The sequence below is a fragment of the Aedes aegypti genome, chromosome 3 (genome assembly GCF_002204515.2).
Source record: "Aedes aegypti strain LVP_AGWG chromosome 3, AaegL5.0 Primary Assembly, whole genome shotgun sequence".
Taxonomy (NCBI): Eukaryota; Metazoa; Arthropoda; class Insecta; order Diptera; family Culicidae; genus Aedes; species Aedes aegypti.
In genome coordinates, this window is record NC_035109.1 from 297,338,561 (window position 1) to 297,358,813 (window position 20,253).

General features: G+C 43.5%; 1 protein-coding gene across 2 annotated transcripts in view; it reads right to left on the reverse strand.

Moving 5' to 3' along the window:
• The window catches only part of LOC5577466 (histone-lysine N-methyltransferase E(z)), a 29,379-nt gene that overhangs the window by 837 nt on the left and 8,289 nt on the right, over nt 1–20,253 (reverse strand). The window contains exons 2-6 of one of the 2 annotated variants that reach the window (XM_021854812.1): nt 7,149–8,014; nt 6,910–6,939; nt 6,254–6,354; nt 425–1,181; nt 180–362 (exon numbers count right to left, since the gene is read on the reverse strand). In XM_021854812.1, coding sequence (XP_021710504.1) covers nt 180–362; nt 425–1,181; nt 6,254–6,354; nt 6,910–6,939; nt 7,149–8,014 — 1,937 coding nt within the window. The remainder of the gene's footprint in view (nt 1–179; nt 363–424; nt 1,182–6,253; nt 6,355–6,909; nt 6,940–7,148; nt 8,015–20,253) is intronic. The other variant, XM_001663344.2, reaches the window with a different exon arrangement.

Consider the following 20,253-nt stretch of genomic DNA (forward strand, 5'->3'; position numbering starts at 1 on the left):
TAGAGTGATTTCTGATTTTTTTTTTCAGATATACACAAAGAAACCTCTAGGCGTAATATTTTAATTACTCGTGGATGGAATTATAGTCAGATAAGTTGTTGTTTTGCTAATAAAAACATTGGCAGGAATGGAGTTTGTCCAAGAGTTAGTAGCTGTTCAAATTCCAAAATTCTACTCACCATTATTTAAGTTGAACAGAAAGCTGCACATGTACTTGTCGTACACTTTTCCCCGGCGATCGGCCTCGTCCTGCGAGATGATCTCTCCGCAGTACTCCGAGATGAATTCGTTCTTCTGGGCGCTCTCCTTCAGGAATATTCCCCACCCGGCCACGTCCGACGGTGCCATCAGGAGATGTTTATCTGTTGGGTGGATAAGAAATCATTCTTAGAAATAGGTCACAAACTTGACTAGAACAACTTACGCAAAGCACGCTGAACGCTAACATTTTTGCAGGTGATCTTGGAGATTTCGTAATGCTCCGCGCCGCAAGTCTGGCACAGATCCGGATCGCACTCGCGCACGGCCAGATAACACGGGCATTGTTTGGTGTTGCATTGCGCCTTGCAGCGACAACCTGGGAAGCGATTCTGGCAATCGCTGCTACAGTTGCAGAACTTCTCGCAGAAGTTCTGAGCCCCAATGCACGGACAGTTGGTATCGCACTGACCCGGATGATCGCACGGGGTGAAATTGAACACGTGATTCGAGCTGGAGTCTTTTTTGAGCTGAATCTTACGGCAGTGCATCGACCACAGACGGTGCTTCTTTTTCTTCTTGCGCGGCGGGGTGTTGTCTTTGTTGGCCTCAATTAGTGGGATATCGGCGGCTTCTTTCTGAGCGAACATGTACACCTGCTGGCAGGTCTTCATAAGCATTGCTTCCGCAATGGCACAGTAGTTGTTAAGGTAGACCTTGTGTAACGTGCGGAAGAATGACTTGTCCGAACCGTTCCATTCCTCGTCGGCCGTCTGCAAAAGGCTTAGCAGAGTGGCGGAATTGTTGACCGACCCGTTACCATTACTGCGTTGGCCGTTGGTGGTGCTGGGATCCTTAGAACCGAAAGGAGCTTCCTTGCTGTAGCGACTGCTGTCATTGCTATCCTCAGAGCTGGCCTCGTTGCCCGAATCCATCGGGGTTTTGTTCTTGTTGTCCACCGCCAGACGTTCCTTCATGCCATCCTACGTAGAAATGAGTAACCGTTAGAGAACAGTAACTTCAGGATCAGAGCATAACTATCGTGTACGCACCCAACATCAAATAGCAATATTTTCTTCGTTTTAATTTTTCATTCTTCCTTGCGACCTAAATATATGCTTCCATGAAATTAAAATCAAATAAAAAAGCACTTTTTTACACAACTTTTTCAAAAGTGAGCAAAGTATGGTGCGTACACGGAAGGATGGGGTATCCGTTAGGCTCGATAGGGAAAGTATGGGCCACCAGAGGAAAAGGTCTTGAAAAGCATAAACACAATACAAATTTATCGTTCTATAAGGTTTCATGGCCAAGATCACAGGGTTTTACGGTGCTGAAGTAGAAGGTGCAATATCTGTCTGTGAAACATATCACCATACTTTGGCACACATCTAACGGTTCATGCACTTTTTTACGTGGGGGAAATCTGCAAACAGACGCCTGAGAAGGTAATTCAGAGTGTGGGGATGCCGCACCAACGACGACCCACTAAAACCGACATGATCCGCTGTTTCCTACACACCAGCACAATTGTGGCACGCAGGAGATTCAAAGTGCCCGAAGCTATGCAGGTACTGCCTATAACAACCATGTCCTGACAGAAACTGCGTCATGTGGAAGTTCACTTCCCCATGGTTTCTTTTATACCAATCTGACACATTTGGTATTAGCCGATGGTTTCGTATACAGTACTGACCCGATTTTGTCAGCCTATTTTAAATTTGTCAAACATTTGTAATCGTCATGTTTTACCACGTTTACATTAAAGTTTATGATGATGTTTGATGTCATACACGCATGGGCGTAGCCAGAGGAGGCAATGGCAATGCCTTTTATTAAAAGCGAAAAAAAATCGATATGACCAATATAAGGGAGGGGGGAGCCCCAGACAAAAAAACTGGCTACGCCCATGTCCATTGCTCTCTTAAAAGTCCATGTAACCATGTAACACGTCACAATTTGAAAAACAGGAACAAAATAAAATGACTCAATTTTGCCAGGTTCCCCATTTTGTCAGCCTAAAATTCATCGAGGGGCTGACAAAATCGGGTCCTTACTGTACTTTCAGTGGAGTTATCCCATTCCTGCTGTCAACCTCTGAGCATTGTCTCTTTACATGCATTGCGGGTTCCTCTGGTACCTGTTTGGTTGACGCATTGAACTTCTTCCTTGATGATGAGCCCAATCGGTGTCATCCCGGCTATAATGTACACGGCCTCTTTAGAAACCGTTCGGTAAGCACTTGCTACCCTTAAGCACGTGATCCTATGCACTTCAGATTTCTGATTGTTCTAAGCGCCAATAGAAATATTAGTTTTTCACCTGATTGGTCCTCCATATCTTAGTATGGATAGCGCCACGCCGGCCAGGAGCTTGCGTTAGCTGCACTTACAGCAGAGCTGTTAGACATTCTTGAAAGCGCCGCTATAGCCGTAGATGTCCTTGTGCAGGCATATTCAACGTGGCTAGCGAAACTGAGCTAGTCATCGATCATCTTCCCAAGATGTCAACGAAAATAATCGTAGCCTGGATCTTTGTTTTGTTTCTGTGCAAGACCAAGCTCCATTCATTGGAGCAGCACCCTGTGAGCTTGTAAAAGCAGTACCGCACCACCCTCCGTTGATTATTGCCGTTGAGAATAACCAGGCCCATGATTTCGACAACTGTCCTGTTGGTGTGTCATATGACTTTTCTAAGGCGGATCACCGTAGTATAGCAGCCGTATTGGCCGACATCAATTGGGATAACGTTCTCGATCTCAGAGACATTAATACTTCTGCGCAAACTTTTTCTCACATCTTGACATACGTCATAGACAGACACGTGCCGAAGAAAGTTGTCCATCATGACTCCCGCCCTCCATGGCAAACTAGCGAATTGCGAAAATTGAAATCAGTCAAGAGAGCAGCTGTAAGGAGATATACAAAGTATCGGACACCTTCATTGCGGAGCTACTACCTGAGAGTCAACAACGAGTACCAACGTGTCAGTCGTCACTGTTTTTTGCAGTACCAGCGGAGCATAGAACTGAAATTTAAACGCAAACCAAAATCGTTCTGGAAGTACGTAAATGAGCAGCGCAAAGAATCGGGCTTTCCTTCTTCGATGGAATGGAATGGCTAATCCTCGGCAAATCTGTCAGTTCTTCGCTAGCAAATTTGCCAGCGTATTCAGCGGGGAAAGTATAAGCAATGATCAGGTCATTTGTGCAGCCAACAATGTCCCCATGAATGGCCAAGCTTTGGGGAGTCTTGATTTGGATATCAATGCAGTATCCAGGGCCGCTTCGCAGTTAAAATCGTCCAACCATCCTGGACCAGATGGAGTTCCCTCAGCATTTCTCAAAGAGCATATCGGAAATTTGCTTGCACCGCTCTGCTGTTTATTCCGATTATGTCTTTCTTCCGGAATTTTCCCTTCCTGTTGAAAAGTGGCAAACATGTTCCCGGTGCATAAAAAAGGAAGGAAACGCGACGTGGATAATTACCGTGGTATTACGTCCTTATGTGCTGTGTCGAAGTTATTCGAGGTTGTTGTAATGGAACCCTTGCTCTCTCACTGCAAGCACCTGCTGGATTCCGATCAGCACGGATTCACCGCCGGCCGCTCAACAACCACTAACCTACTGTGCTTCACCACTTTCATTACCGACAGTATGATCGCTCGAGTACAGACTGACGCTATATATACTGACCTGTCGGCCACTTTTGACAAGTTGAATCACGATATTGCTATTGCCAAACTTGACAGATTTGGCGTCTGCGGTAATCTTCTGAGCTGGTTCGGCTCTTACCTAACCAATCGTCAGGTAAGAGTTGTGATAGGCGATTGCAGTTCCGACAGTTTTCACGCTACATCCGGTATACCACAAGGAAGCCACCTGGGACCACTGATTTTTCTGCTTTACTTCAACGACGTTCATCTCGTTATCAAAGGCCCCCGCTTATCGTATGCAGACGACCTGAAAATATTTTTACGGATATGCTCTGTTGCCGACTGTTTATACCTACAACAGCAACTTGATAGTTTCGCCAATTGGTGCTCGCTGAATGGAACCCCATCAAGTGCTCCATCATCACGTTTTCTACACTGAGAACAGCGTTGCGGTTGAAAATACTATATCATAGGGTTAAATTAAATACACAACGCCACTTGATTTGTGCAGACTAAATTCGCATTTATTTAGAATATTTTGTGCATTCAATTTTACCATGGCACCATTTGTATAGTAAAAATTACTATATCATGGTTAAAAACTTGCAGCAGACCAGAATCGAACCGAGGATCTGGCGATTGTCAAGCGCGAACGCTAGCCGCTCGGCTATCGACGCGGTTGGATTGAGAGGGAACGAAACGCAAATAAAAAGCGTTCATGATAGCTCAATCGTGGTTGGAATAGTAAATTTAAAAACACGTTCATGGTTCTCATTACTGCAACGCTTGTTTCAGTGTAGAAAAAAGCAACCAATCACGTTCGATTATAGTTTGCTTGGCACGAAATTTGAACGTGTGAATCACATCAAGGATTTGGGCGTGTTCCTTGATTCACAGTTAACGTATAAACAGCATATCTCGTATACCGTCAGTAAAGCGTCAACGACTTTGGGATTCATCTTTAGAATCGCCAAGAATTTCTCCGACATCTACTCTATTGTTCTCTCGTGCGTTCCACATTGGAATATGGTTCCGCTGTTTGGAGTCCTATTTATAATAATGGCGCAGAAAGGATCGAATCTGTTCAACGCCGATTTCTCCGATTCGCACTCCGTAAGCTACCTTGGAGAGATCCATTCCACTTGCCGAGCTATGAGAGTCGATGCCGATTGATAGACTTGGACCTCCTCCGGAACAGAAGGGACACATTCAGAGCTTTAACAATTGCAGACGTTTTAATGGGTCGTATCGACTGTGGGACAATCCTGGAGCGAGTCTATCTAAATGCCTCGGCTCGGCTCGTGTCAGCTTGTCCGCTCTGGAGGACAGCCGCGTAGATCACTTTTCCCTTAGCAAGCATGCGTCTTTTCGCCACATATTCATCTTCGGAAATTCCCCTCTTTCGCATCACGTATCGAATGATATGATCTGACATATACGCGTTGCCTGTGAAGGAAAACACTCCAGTCTGGCACGACTTAGCGTTTCTTTTGCCTTCTACCTTGTCAAGTTGTGCCTTGGCTTTCTCGTGATTCTATTCCATTACCCCGAATCCCATTATTCCGAATGTCATTAACCCGAACGCCATTACCCTGAATTCCAAAAACCCAAATGACATTACCCTGAATGTCATCAATATCATAATGTCAAGATAATTGTAAATTCAGAGAAATAACATTCGGGGTGATGGAATTCGGGGTAGTGGTACATCCGGGGTAATGGAATTCGGAGTGAATCGCTTTTGTTTTTAACAAACTCGATGATGACATCGAGTTGCTCAGCAATCGATCCATGGCCTCGATTGGTCGCGGGACACCGATCACCTCACATGTTGCACTGAAGCGGCCAGTGCCTGCCGTCGTCACAGGCTTTTGTCCACAATGTTCTCACTTAAGTTGATGTTGATCGCCTCGTTTCTTGGTGGGAACCTCAGCCAGTTAGTTATGGGTCCAGAAGCCTCTACTTCACATTCCGCTAGTTGTTTGTTTTGATGGATCATCTCTTATGGGTCCCCCTAAGAGCCGCAATTCATTTCCACTGGAGTAGTCGTCTTTGTGATCCCATGGTTATCTATGCAAGCAGGGAGGCCATGCTAGGGTTGACATAGTCCTTCATGGGGTTCTATGTTCAGCGCCGGATCGGCACAAGTCAGGTAATGGCTTTTGAGCCTACTACCGCCCAGTTATGGTTTTATTAAAGGTTTATCAGAGCCCATGAGCATGAACTTCACCACATCCTGGGCAATACCCCAACTCGTAGAGGTCATAGGAGGGAGGGGGGTCCGTTAAGCCCCAGGACATTCGTCCCTGCTACCCCCGGAAAGGTAGGGTTATGTTTCATCTGTTGCTTGGGATCCCAAATTGGTCTGGAATGAAATTATTACACCCTAATAACTACTCACCAGCAACATGTAGCAAGCGGCACTGCACGGCTTCGTCGATTGCTTCAGCTCTGGCCAACGTCTCTTCTGCAGATTGGGACCCGGATGGCAAGCTTGAAGACCTGTCCGTGTACAGAATGAAAAGTGCTGATTAATCCCATGTTCTACAAATCCATCGTCAAAATGGATGCCAATTTTTCTGGTTCTAAATGCATGATCGCTTGGGTGATGGGAGAGATAGAGTATCATGAGAAATTTAGTTTCGATGCAAAGAGTTTGTTAACTATAAAAGCTTATCGTTAAGGTGATTACTAACTATATAAGTAAAGTGGGAATCAAATTTCCAATCAGAGCGAACCAATCAGGAAATGAAAAACAATCATCAACCAATTAAAAAATAATCACAGGAGTTAAACGGTGGTGATGTTGAGATGATGCGTGTCTTTGTGGGTGGCTGATTGATTGAGGATGGCACATTAATCTGCGCCAATGAGAGAAACATATGAGCTGAGTTTTTTTTTAGTTTAGATTTGGGCAACGATTTTGACATTGAATTTGCTTTGGTAACTCCAAGAAGAGCTTGAAACATGTAGGTACAAAACAAGAAGACAACTATCCGTGTGAGAATGATCGTTTGGCAGAATCTCCGTTTTTTTTTCGTTGGATGTGTAACTTACGATTCGGCGACTGGCCAACAACGTGACTTCCTGCGGCGCCAAATGAGCAGTGTTTCAGTACACGTGTTTTGTGATATATCGAACAAGTTCATCGAAGTTTGGAAGATCAAGATTTAGTTACAAAGGTTCATAGCCAAAGTTATCGAAAAGATGAAAGTTATTTCAACTAAGGATCATTATCTTCAAATTTCCCAAAACCCAACTAAGTGTGCGATAATTTCTACCCTAGAGATACTTACGGTGCAAGAAACAATCATATTTGAAACATCGTCGACAGAACAACGTATGATAGGAATGGAGTGTCTGTTCTCTCGACACAGACTCGGCCCTCTGTCCGTCGATGTTGGGAGTGCATTCAGGAGGGCGTTCCGGATCGACACGTTCGGTCAGCTCAATATACTTTTCGCGCAGTTCCTCTGGGGTGCCGTGGTCGGGAAATTGAGAGCTGATGGCTTGGAAAATTATCGGCGGAGGGAAGGGCTTCTCGTCGATAACTTCCTTCTTAACAATTACAAACGGTTCTAGCTTGAGCTTGGGCAGTCCTTCCTCCTTGGCAGTGTCTGTTGCATTATCATCCTTAGTATCAGTTTTCCCCTTGACCTTGGAGGTGGAAGGCAGGGGGTCTTTGGCAGTCTCGTCAACGGCAGTCTTTCTAGTAACCTTGGTGCTATCATTGCTGCTGGAGTCCACGTCCCTTCCCGTGTACTGCATCAGCGCATGTACCAATTCAACGAAAATGGAATCATCTATAAAGCTACCCTCCTTATCGCCGTGCACCTTCCCGTCGTAGTTCTTAATCAGTTCTTCGATAAACGAACCGTCCTGATCGAGGACCTCGTCACCCATGTACGGGATATTGTGCAAAACGGTTTCATCCTCAACCATGAAGTTTTGCTGGGTAGGGGCCCACGTGTACATGGTCGGGATCGGAGTTACGGCAGTGATCACCCGTATCGGAACAGTCTGGTGCATTCCCTCATTGTTGACTATCTCAGCCTTTTTCATACACTCCACGTGGGGAAGTTCAGTCTCATTTTGCACCCAGGTGGCATTCGTCGACAGCCACGTGTCGTTTTCCTTCACCAACAGGTCCAACAGCTTTTGACTGGAAGATAGAAATAATTGTTTTTTTTATCTTTTTTTTTTTCAATTCACTACATCGAAAGGTTATTGAAGAATGATAGGTCGTTGAACTGAATTATACAGGATATTCAATAAAAATTAAAATGATTATGAAACGGTCGGTGTTGAGACAGACCAGACTATATGATATGTTGGTTTTGTGAAGAGAAGACATGGACTCCAAATATTATGCTTTGTCCGGTGCTACCTCTCCCAAATGTACGGCAATGGCAAAGTAAGATTTTCTAATAACTTCCCTACCCAAATAGCAAGAATAATTAAAAAAAAAAATTCAAACTTATTTTAATTTCTATTAAAAGTTGAATCACGGAATGATTTAGATATACACGAAGACTAAAAATTGATAAAGTTCATTTTATAATACAATCGACTCTCCATAACTCGATATTCAAGGTACCATCGACCTATAGAATTATCGAGGTATAGAATATACCGACGCAAAAATCCCAAAATCGAAGGAACAAATTCCTGTTTTTCTAGTACATACGGTGCAGAGCTACTTGGGCACTTCCATGATTCACTTTGGCATGGGCGGTTTTTCTCGATCAAATTATCTGAAACTTTGCAAGAAGAAGCACTTCAATGCGACGCATATTGTAGTCAAATATGAGCTCAATATCTTTCAAAAACCCTCACTGCCGAAGTGAATCAAAAGTACCAAGCATAGGATCCGGCTCCCTATATGATCACTTCTGTAAGAAAGCAATTTAATTTTTTATATTAACACATATATTCAGGTGTTTGGTATTCGAATCCGCATGGTTATTATAATAATTAACTCATTACGCGTAGTAAAGATGGATACATCATTGACACGTGGATTTTTTCATAATTTCACCAACAATTTATCCAACCTTACCACGCGTAATGAGTTAATTAAATTTATTTTGTTGATAGTATTTTACAAACTATTATTTGAATTTTTTTTTTTGAAATGCTTGTAAAGTCACAATATTTGTTTTTATTTTCATGCTTTTATTACAACTTTTCATTTCATTTTCATTTTGCAGCGTTTGGTGGGGCAATGAGAGCGCAAGTCAGTCCAAAGCCGGGGGTAGGGATAGGTAATGGCCGTAATAGTCTATGCGGACCACTTGAACACCATCGGAAATGATAGGAAGGGTTGGGGTAGGGTATAGGAAATTGGAGAAGACTTGACACAGTAATGCGATTAATGCTGCAAAATGTAAATGTGCTGAGAGCAATTTAATTTGAGTTTTGAAGTTTGGTTTGATTTATTAAAATTCCAAACAATTGTACAAGTAATAAAGAATGAGCTGATCGCTTTATAGAAATTTAATAAACAACAAAGTAATAACAATATGAGAGTGATGCTAAGAACTGCTGATGGCACGATGCGACGCTTTAGGAGCTTTTGATAATAATTGAACATTACTATAAAGAACGCAATTCAATCGATGGTGACAATTTTACAAACATTATCTGTTTTTATCATGTACAGATATAAAATTATAATTCAGTTCACTGATTGGCGGTGCTGATTTATATAAAAATATTTGATATTATTAAAATGAAATGTGTTACTTACTCATGATGGTTATACTTCCCTGACCAGAATTATTCTGTTTTGTGCAACCTTTTCGAAGCTATTCTATCCAGTTATCCATTGACTGCTTACAATTCTGAAATTATTCTTATTGTGCATGCTCATGCATTATATTAGTAATGATCATAATCATGCAACAGATAAGAAGGTGAGAAAGAGAGAATATAGGAACAGTGATTAGTAATGAGTAATTATGTAGTTTTGTTAGAATAATAAACAATTGAACAGCATTAATGAATAGCTAAAAAATGACATTACAGCATAGCTGAGCCTTTCGGATCATAAGACCGATGTATAAAAATAATTTGTTTCGAAATTGTCCGCGTGGTCTTCTAGTGCCCCTATTAGATAAGAATCAATCATAGACATACATACCGAATGCTCGCCATGACCCTATGACCAACATTTGTATATGTATAGCCTTAGCTGATGTGGCTTTTCTAATAGGTAGTTCTTTCACTCATTGATTGTCTTCAAAACCTTGTCAAGTATAGAAGATTTGATTTATTTCGTTTATTACTACAGTATTAGGTATTATTTTATGTTTTTATCACTATGGATATTATCAAGGCCAGAATTCCCAGTGAGTGAAGAATTTTATAGTACTAGAACACCATAGAAGATCGCTAAACATTACCTAATCATGGAACGGCTTTTTGCTCTATTATTTTAAGTAGATGCTATTGATCTCCCTTTGCTCCTATCCGCAACCCGGTGCACGCGCCCTGTTGGTTTTCGAAAACCTCGTAGAAGATTACAAACCGTCAATGGCATTCCCAATTACTACCCCACATTGCACATTCAAGGGTCTGACTGTGCTCCTAACCCACCCTCAGTTTGTAATCTTCTCGCCAGTTTGAAATTATATTTTCCCGAAGTGAAAGTAATTTTGATGAGTGATAGCCGTACTATGCAGTAGTTTAACCAGAATCTTTAGGTCAGAAGACAAAATCTAAATTTTGTAATAAAAAGGTTGCCATTGCTTTGAAATTCACCCAAAATCTAATCAAAGATACCAACAACAGCGATCAATTATCAAAACTCATCGCTTCCTGGAAAATATAATCCCAAGCCCATGCTTTTATTACAACTTGCAAGTATTTATTTATTTATTGATTCTTCATCTTTGGCCTTAGCCGTACAGACTGTACGCTATTCTAATCTATATTCTTAATCCTACTAACAAACACATTTTTACTTATATCAACGTCAAACAGATGAAATATAGTGATGAAAGCACGAATACAAACATAAAAATGGGTTATTGAACCCGTAAGTCGTCCTACTAACTGGGAGAACCAATGCATTATGGCTTCGGAGGATGCGAGAAGGGACATTTATATTGAGACTATTAAGTAGGGCAGAACAGTCAATGCGATTTGAGAGCAAATCAAATATGAAAACGCGTTGCAGCTGGCGGAAAGCGTCTCCAGGTCGATTAACAGGCAGCGCGAGTAATATGGGGGCAGCTCTGAAGAGTTGTCCCAGGGGAGTTGACGGAGAGCAAACCTAATGAAGTACTTTTGAACGCGCTCGATTTTCAAAATCTGTGTTACTTGGCGCGGGGCCCACACTGGGCGGCATATTCCAGTATACTTCTAACTAAAGAACAGTACAGGGCTTTTAGAGCGCAGATATCGGTGATGAACGTTGAATGACGACGAACGAGACCAAGTACAGAAAACGCTTTGGATACCGCCAATGAGATATGTTCGTTGAAATTCAATCTGCTATCCATTATCACTCCAAGGCCACGAATAGACTCAACCCGGTCAAGTGAGGCTGAACCGATTTTATAGGAAAAATAAATAGGAGTATGACCAAAGACACATATCAAATGTACATCAAAATGCTCTCGCTTCTTAGATGTTTTTGTAGAATACACCCATGACTGGGTATCACAAATATTAACAATAGTTTTGGTGTACACTGAGAACAGCATTGCGGTAAAAATACCATGTTGATGGTTTAAAATAAATACACTGCACCACTTGATTTGTGCAGACTACGTTACACATTCATTTCAAACGAGAAGTGTAGTCTTTTTTACCATGTCGATGATATTCGAGGCATCAGTCATAATTACTATGCTACATGGTAATCATGAGAACGCTTCCTAGTCATTTGTTTTACCATGCGATGCGTTTAAAAAGACAGCTATCGTTCAGTAAATTTGAACAATCCCGATATTTATTCCAACCTAATTAAAATAAATTCACCAATTATCCAATTACATAAATCGTATTTATTTATTAAAGAATAATTTATATGATAATTCACTGCGGTTTTAGTCCATTAATAAACAACAATTTTTAATGCAGTGGAGTCCGATAGTGAATGTTTTGCCCGTATTTGCCTTTTTCTATCTCTGATCGAACATGGCGGCACATGCAGCAGCTGCTCCTCATCGCTCGAATTTTCTGTAAAAGATGTGCATGGTTAATATCGCATTAATTTACAAAACATAATAAATCTATGAATGAACTCACCAATAACAGAAGAATTAATTAGTCCTCATTAAATTTTGGATCACTTTTGGTCCAGGAAATTGCTCGGTGTGATCTGCAAAATGAAAACTAGTTGTTTGGCGAATTGTTATATGTTTTGTGAATTAAATTTCACTATTTCTTACCAACTCTTGATAAATAGCAGCATGGGAAAAATACTATGAAAACATAGTTTAATATTACGTCCAAAATACTAAAAATAATACTTTTTATGTTCGCTCTGATAATAATCCTTCACAAGCTGACGGAGAAAAACAGCCAAGTTGATAGAGGCATTATCACCACTGTTACAACTGATTTTCTTAGCGCACAACAGAACTCGTAGTTGTTGTTTGGGAACTGCTTTAGCTAGAATTTTTATTGCAATTTAGGATTTTACAATTTATAAATAATTCAATAGTGTTACTCACAAATTTATCAGTTTTGCCGTACTATTCTCCTTTAGGTTTTATCAAATTTAGGTTAATAAGAAAGCTGTCCATAGGAACAAATTCATTTAGTTAACAAATTATCGTGATAATAAAGTAGTTCACTTACTGTATAGTTTTCACTGTTCACCAGAACCAATTGTACATAATAGTAATTAATTTAGGAACAAATTGATAGATTTAAGAACTTAATTTGCATGAATTATAGAAATTTTAGACCTGCATGTGTTCAATACTGCAATAGATCTTTTTGTTCGATTATGTTTACATTTTCTTATCTTATCACTACTCCGCTGTAGAGGGTTCATTCCAGTCTGCCGACACATATGCCGACACGCCTTCACTTCCCTGTGGTAAATCTTGATGATGTAGCGCCAGGGGGCTCTCGTCGTCACAATCCCCCGCCCGTAAAGCACTCTCGAGGGGTGGTTTACGTTCCTCCATGACGTCGATTAAGGCCAGCTTCACCACCGGCCTGCGAAGTACTCCGGTCGCCGTCTGCACCCATGCTTGACGTACTCGTCCATCTGTACCGCACACAACATGTTCTACCTTTCCTATTAGCCATTGGTTCCTGATCATTCCGTCCACTACGAACACCAAATCTCCTTTCTTCAACTCTCTCACTTCGGCACACCATTTCGAACGCCGCGAAATCACTGGCAGATACTCTTTTAGCCAACGCTTCCAAAAACCGTCCACCAGATACTGCGCGAGCTTCCATCCACTTCTCAGAGTTGACCGGTAATCTACAGGCTCGACCGGTAACTGTTTCACCCCGCTGGAGCTTCCAAGCAGGAAATGGTTAGGGCTTAGGGCTTCCTGATCCGCGAAATCGAGTGGAATATATGTCAGCGGACGACTATTGATCATTGCCTCCGCTTCAAGTATCACCGTCTCCAATACTTCGTCATCCGGTCGACGTTGAGTCTCCAGAATAGTCCCGATCGCAGCCTTTACGGAACGGACCATCCTTTCCCACACCCCTCCCATATGTGGGGCACCAGGAGGATTGAACATCCAGCGTGTGCAAGAATTGGTGAATACTGTTGCTAGACGATGATTACGCTCCTCGATTTCTCGCTTCAGTTGATTCTCTGCTCCATGGAAGTTCGTCCCGTTGTCCGAATATATTTCCGCCGGAGAACCTCGCCTGGAGACAAACCGTCGGACTGCCATGACACAAGATTCTGTTGTCAAACTATGCACCACCTCCATATGCACGGCCCGTATATTTAGGCATGTGAATAATGCTATCCACCGTTTGGCATTGCTACGTCCCGTTTTCATAAATACAGGTCCAAAGTAATCTACGCCAAAAAAGGTGAATGGACGTACGTAGGGCGTGAGTCGCACTTCGGGTAACGGTGCCTTTGGCGGCGAATGAGGCATGGCTCGGCGGATACGACACTCCATACAACTTTGGGATACCTTTGCTACTAGTGATCGCAGCTTTGGGATTTCAAACTGTTGCCGCATCTCGTTGACGAATGTTTCCCGGTTGGCATGGCGGAAGCGACGGTGGAACCAATCCGTTAGAAGGAAGCTAATCGGGTGCTCTCTTGGCAGAATCACAGGGTATTTAACTTCGTCCGCTATCCAAGAAGCTGCCGCAAGACGACTTCGCTTGCGTACCACTCCGTTCTGGTCCATGAACGGCCACAGTGTTGAGTGACCAGCGTGTTGAGCTGCCGGTGTACCACTAGTTTCCTGCAGAAGTCCGATTTCGACACCGTAGAATCTTCGCTGCGCCTGCTGCCAGAGAATTTATTCCGCTTTCTTCAGCTCTTGTTGCATCAAAGCACCTTTTTCCAAACATACACCACGAAGAGATCGCCGAAGGTTGTGTATGAATCGCTGGACGTATGCCATCGTACGATGAAGTCGTTCCCGTCGGCTGAAACGGGCTACGTCCACTAGTTCAGGCCTGTTGACATGCACATTGCAGGAGCGAAGTTCTTCTTCGGTTGTCCAACGGTTGCTACAGCTACGTGGCCAGTTTTCTTCCGGCAGTTGGAGAAACTCCGGCCCTACGAACCATCGGCTACTTGTATCAATCTTTGGCCCGGAACCCCATTTAGTGACGTCGTCTGCCACATTAAATTCAGAAGGTATCCACCTCCACTCGTTTACTTCGGTGGACGAAAGTATTTCGCTGATACGGAATCCGACATACTGATGGTACCGGCGTTGTTCCGATTGAAGCCATGACAGTACACACACCGAATCTGACCACAAAAATCGTTGCGAAACTGGAATGCCGTGCATGGAAATAACACTGTTCAGAAGGCGAGTTCCCAGGACAGCGGCTTGAAGTTCCAGGCGTGGAATCGTCAACATTTTTAGTGGCGCCATTATGGATTTCGCGCCAACGAGTGAGACTAAAGGGCCATCTGGTCCTAGAACGCGGAAATAAACCGCACATGAATAAGCCTTCTCGCTAGCGTCCACGAATACGTGTACTTGAAGTGTGGAATACACATCCGCTTCAGCCTTGGGAAAGTAACAACGGGGAATCTGGACTGTGTTAAGCTGAGGCAGAAGACTGCTCCATTCGATCCACCGCAAGTTCAAGTCCTCGTTGATCTGGTCATCCCAATGTGCTCGAAAAGACCATATGTCCTGCATGAGGATTTTCCCGTGCACCAGGAAGAACGCAATCAGCCCAAGAGGATCAAAAAGGCTCATAACCACTCGAAGGAACTCTCGCTTAGTCGGTATATGACCCTCCTTGACAATATCCGCCAGATTGTTACGCATGGTTAGATCGTACGTGAAACAGTCACTTCCGGGATTCCACCTCATTCCTAGTACCGACTCAACACCTTCTGGCCTGTCCAGCGACAAGGACTTGTCGATCTCCTCGGATTCTGCTCCTACTCTTGCAGTTATCTCGGCGTCATTCGAGAGGAAGTTGCGCAGCTCGAACCCGCCTTTGCTATGTATCATCTTCACCTCCTTTCCGACCTTGATCGCTTCCTCGCGTGTTTCGTAGCTGTCTAAGTAGTCATCCACGTAATGGTAATGGTTGATTGCGTACGCAGCCCGTGGATACTCCCCTAAAAACTCGCTAGCGTTGAGGTTTTTAACGTATTGGGCTGAACAAGGGGAGCAGGTGGACCCGAACGTCGCAACATCCATCACGTACACGACGGGATCCTGGCTGACATCATTTCTCCACAGAAACCTCTGGAATTGGCGATCTTCTTCACGGATACGTATGCGGTGGAACATCTCCTTGATGTCGCCTGTCAATGCATAGCGGAACAGGCGAAAGTGGCAGAGTACTCCTGGTAGTGAGGACAGCATATCCGGTCCCTTCAAAAGAGCCGAATTGAGCGACACTCCTTGAACAGTTGCTTTTCCATCCCACGTCAGACGAACCTTGTTCGGCTTCTTTGGGTTCTGATGCACACCTAATGGCAGATACCACGCTTGATCCAGGGGCGTCTGCGTTAACTCCTCTTTTGTGGCCACATGAGCATAGCCCTTCTCGACATACTGTCGAACTTGAAGACAGACATTTTCGTGTAACTCGGGTTTGTTGACGAGCTTTCTTTCCAGTGCACGAAGTCTGCGAGAAGCCATGCCTCGGCTATCCGGAAATCGCACATCGTTGGTCTTCCATAAGAGGCCGGTTTCGAATCCGGTTGGGACTCTGCGAGTCGTTGTTTCCAACAGCATTCTGCTTCTTTTGTCCTCCTCTGATTCTAACAGGCGCGGTGGACCTGTGACGCCTGCACTCTCCAAGGTGAAGAAGTCGCGAACTAGTTCGTTGAGCTCTTGATCCGGATCGGTCCATCCTCCAAAATGAAACCCACAGATTACTGACATCGTTGGCGCCTGCGAACATCCGTAGATGCTCCATCCAAGCCGGCTTTTTGCCGCGATTGGGTCCTTCCATCCACCTTCCCTAATCTTCTGTGGCATAGTGAGTTTCAAATTGTCAAGACCGATGAGGATCTTAGGCGATACGTTCGAATAGTCTTGAAGTGGTAATCCTCGCAGGTACGGATATTTCTTCGCCAGGTTTCCGTAGTCCATTGATTGCGACGGAAGCAGCAGACTACCCACAGTCCGAGCGTCCGAAAGTAGGAACCTTTTGATTGATCCAGCGCCAGAAACCTCCATAGTGATTCGCCGGGATTTTGACTCGTTCCGCTTGATATTTCCGGTCCATTGTAGGCCAAGTGGTTCCATAGGACCTTCGACTCCAAGCTTCTCGGCGACGGTATTCTCTAGAAGAGTCAGCTGAGATCCTTCATCGATGAATGCGAAGACGTTGACCTGGCAGCCGTTTCCGTATAGAGTGACTGGAATGATTCTGAAGAGTGGACCACCCAGCGATTGGAATTCTCCCAAATGGTTGGTTAAAACAGCCACGTTTGTTGTCCCGTTGGTGGAGTGCAAAAGGGTATGATGCCGCATCCGGCAATCTCGTATTTCGCAACCTTTCCACGACTTACACGGCCACCTTCCATGCTGATTTAGGCACGTCCTGCATAACCCGTTCAGCTGCACCACTTTGAATCGCTCATCGATGTTCATCTGCTTGAATCTGGAACAATCAACGATTTTGTGTCCTTCCGCCTTGCACGCAACGCAGGTTTTCTTTGCCGGTCGTTCGTTAATACTGCTACTCGGGACATCTTTACTGGCAGGTGCAGAAGATTCAGAGTGTGCCTGCAGAAACGCTCGCTCCTTGGGCTTCGACTGATTAACTGTCTTGATGAATTTTACAGGAACAAAGTCATCTGCAACCTCGTAGGCTAACTCTACCATTGTGGACATAAAGCAGCCGAAATCAGTAAGGTTTGCATGACGTAGAGAACTTTTATACGCCGCCCACTTCATGCGATAGTCGACCGGCAGCTTAGCAACCAGATCGTGAAGTAGGGATGGATTTGCCAGATGGGACTGCTCTCCTGAATTCCTTAAGTGTTCCACCAGACTGTCGACTGCTAATCCGAACTCGATGATACTGTTCAGATCGTTAATCCTGGGCGATGGCAACTGGCGAATACGTTCCGTCATTACACGAATCAGCGTACCTGGCCGACCATAACGCATTTCCAGCGTCCTAATCACGTGAGGTACACTGCTAGGGCAAAGCAATTTACTCCTCACGGTGTCGAGTGCTTCCCCTTTTAAGCAGCGTTGCAATCTGATAAGATTTTCGTCATCTGAGAAGCCGCAGGTAGTGGTCGAACGCTGAAAGTTGCTGAACCATAGTGGCCACTCCTCCGGTCTACCCAAAAATGGTGGGAGATCCTTACCCATGACCTGACGCGCCGCTAATTGCCGATTCGTTGGTCCGTCAAAATCCTCGACATCGAAAGCTACACGACGCCCACCGCCGGCTATTGGAATGCCAGTATTAGGTCTATTATTGGACCAACACTCTTCTTGACGGTTGTTAGACATACCCTGTGGACGAGTTTCTGTTTGCGCATGAACGTTAGATTCCCTGAACCCGATGTTCCCTTCCGCCTGCCTGCCATCTTCCTCCAGGTTCATACCGGCCAACTGTTGTCTTACAACAGGAAAAGTTCCAGTTTGCGTCGGAAGAAAAACAGTTCTTATCGGCAAGTCACTGTTGTTCACGCAGGGAGTGCCAACGTTGGTCTTGGGAATAGCTGATGTGGCGCCATTGTATAGTCCTCTGGATTCTTCTTCAGTATTTACAGCTGGACGAACTGCTGACGTGGATTCCAAAGTTTTTCCCTCTGTCTGCTGTCCTGATATCTCCAGCCAATTCTCTACTTTCTCCCTCGAATCCGGAACACTTGTAATGCCGCTCGTAGCACTACTGCCACGTTCTGACATTTGCCGCACCAGTTTCACCTTCTCCTCCAACGATTGCTTCCTAATTGCGATCTGTTGCTTCCTATACTTCTGTGTCTCAAATGCCCTTTGCTTTTCTTGCAATTCCTGCTCATGCTTCAACCGCAAATCTTTCAACTCCTTCTCCGCCGCTAACTCCTCTTCCTGGAAACGTTGCTGTTCCTCCAGGACCTTCAGCTCCATAGCCATACGTGCACGCACACTGGATGTAACGCTTTTTTCACCAACTGTCTTCTTTGACTTCCTGGACGTCTTACTACCTGCTGTAGACTTACCGCTCTTCTTAGACTCCTTCTCCGGAACTGCCAGCATCGACTGTCCGTTCGGTACCACATCGGACTTGGCTTGACCAGCAGAAACACCTTGGAGTTGCTCCGACATCTCAGCAGATTTAGCTCTCAGCAGGGGCACACAGATGGAACAATACCACTCACGATTCTTGACGCCAGCATCCACTTTCGCGCACGAATAATGAAACCATTTCTGGCATGAATCACAAGCAACCATATCATCGACTGAATCCGGTCGATTGCAAGTGGCACAGCTCCTTTCGCTTTGTGAATCATCCATGCCGGCTCCTGCCATTGCTGTTCTGGAACGCTCCAGTGTGATAAATTTCTAAAGGTTTTGTTACAACTGATTTTCTTAGCGCCCCACAGAACTCGTAGTTGTTGTTTGGGAACTGCTTTAGCTAGAATTTTTATTGCAATTTAGGATTTTACAATTTATAAATAATTCAATAGTGTTACTCACAATTTTATCAGTTTTGCCGTACTATTCTCCTTTAGGTTTTATCAAATTTAGGTTAATAAGAAAGCTGTCCATAGGAACAAATTCATTTAGTTAACAAATTATCGTGATAATAAAGTAGTTCACTTACTGTATAGTTTTCACTGTTCACCAGAACCAATTGTACATAATAGTAATAAATTTAGGAACAAATTGATAGATTTAAGAACTTAATTTGCATGAATTATAGAAATTTTAGACCTGCATGTGTTCAATACTGCAATAGATCTTTTTGTTCGATTATGTTTACATTTTCTTACCTTATCACTACTCCACTGTAGAGGGTTCATTCCAGTCTGCCGACACATATGCCGACACGCCTTCACTTCCCTGTGGTAAATCTTGATGATGTAGCGCCGGAGGGCTCTCGTCGTCACAACCACGTTTTGTTGTTCAAATTACCATGCACATGGTAAAAATGACAACATTGTTTATTAAAAATTAACGATCTTATATTTATCGCCAATGCAGGAAAATAGTGTTTTTGACTCAACTTGATAGTAAAATTTATTCTTCGCTCGCATAGTGATTTTAACAATATTGCAGTACTTATGAAGACAAACACGTTCAATTTTAACATAATTCTGAATAGTAATTTAAAAAACCATACCGTGGTTTTAATTACTACAACATTAGTTTCAGTGTAACGGAGTATTTCACACGGGCTTTTCCTATAATTTGCTCAACCTTATACAATCATGATTCTTAAGGTGTCTTGCTCAAAATTATATTCATTTTACTATTCTCTGCTTAACCTTCCATTATGAATCACCCTGCATACTTGCCAGATTCCATAACTCTTGGTTTCTTGCTTTAAGTATTACCATCAGTCCAGAAAGGGCTTATTGAAATAAGAGTATCAAGGAATGACCTCTTCAATTCCAGTAATCACAACCACTCTTCTTTTTTTGACGTAGGACTACGTCTTTGTTTTCTATATTGGGGTGCACTTTAAAAGTACGGAAAATGAGACATGTAACGAAATTAGGGGAGATTTTGAACGTTAATAACTCAGTTGTTTATGAACCAATTATTACGATTTTAGTATCATTCGATCAGAAATGTA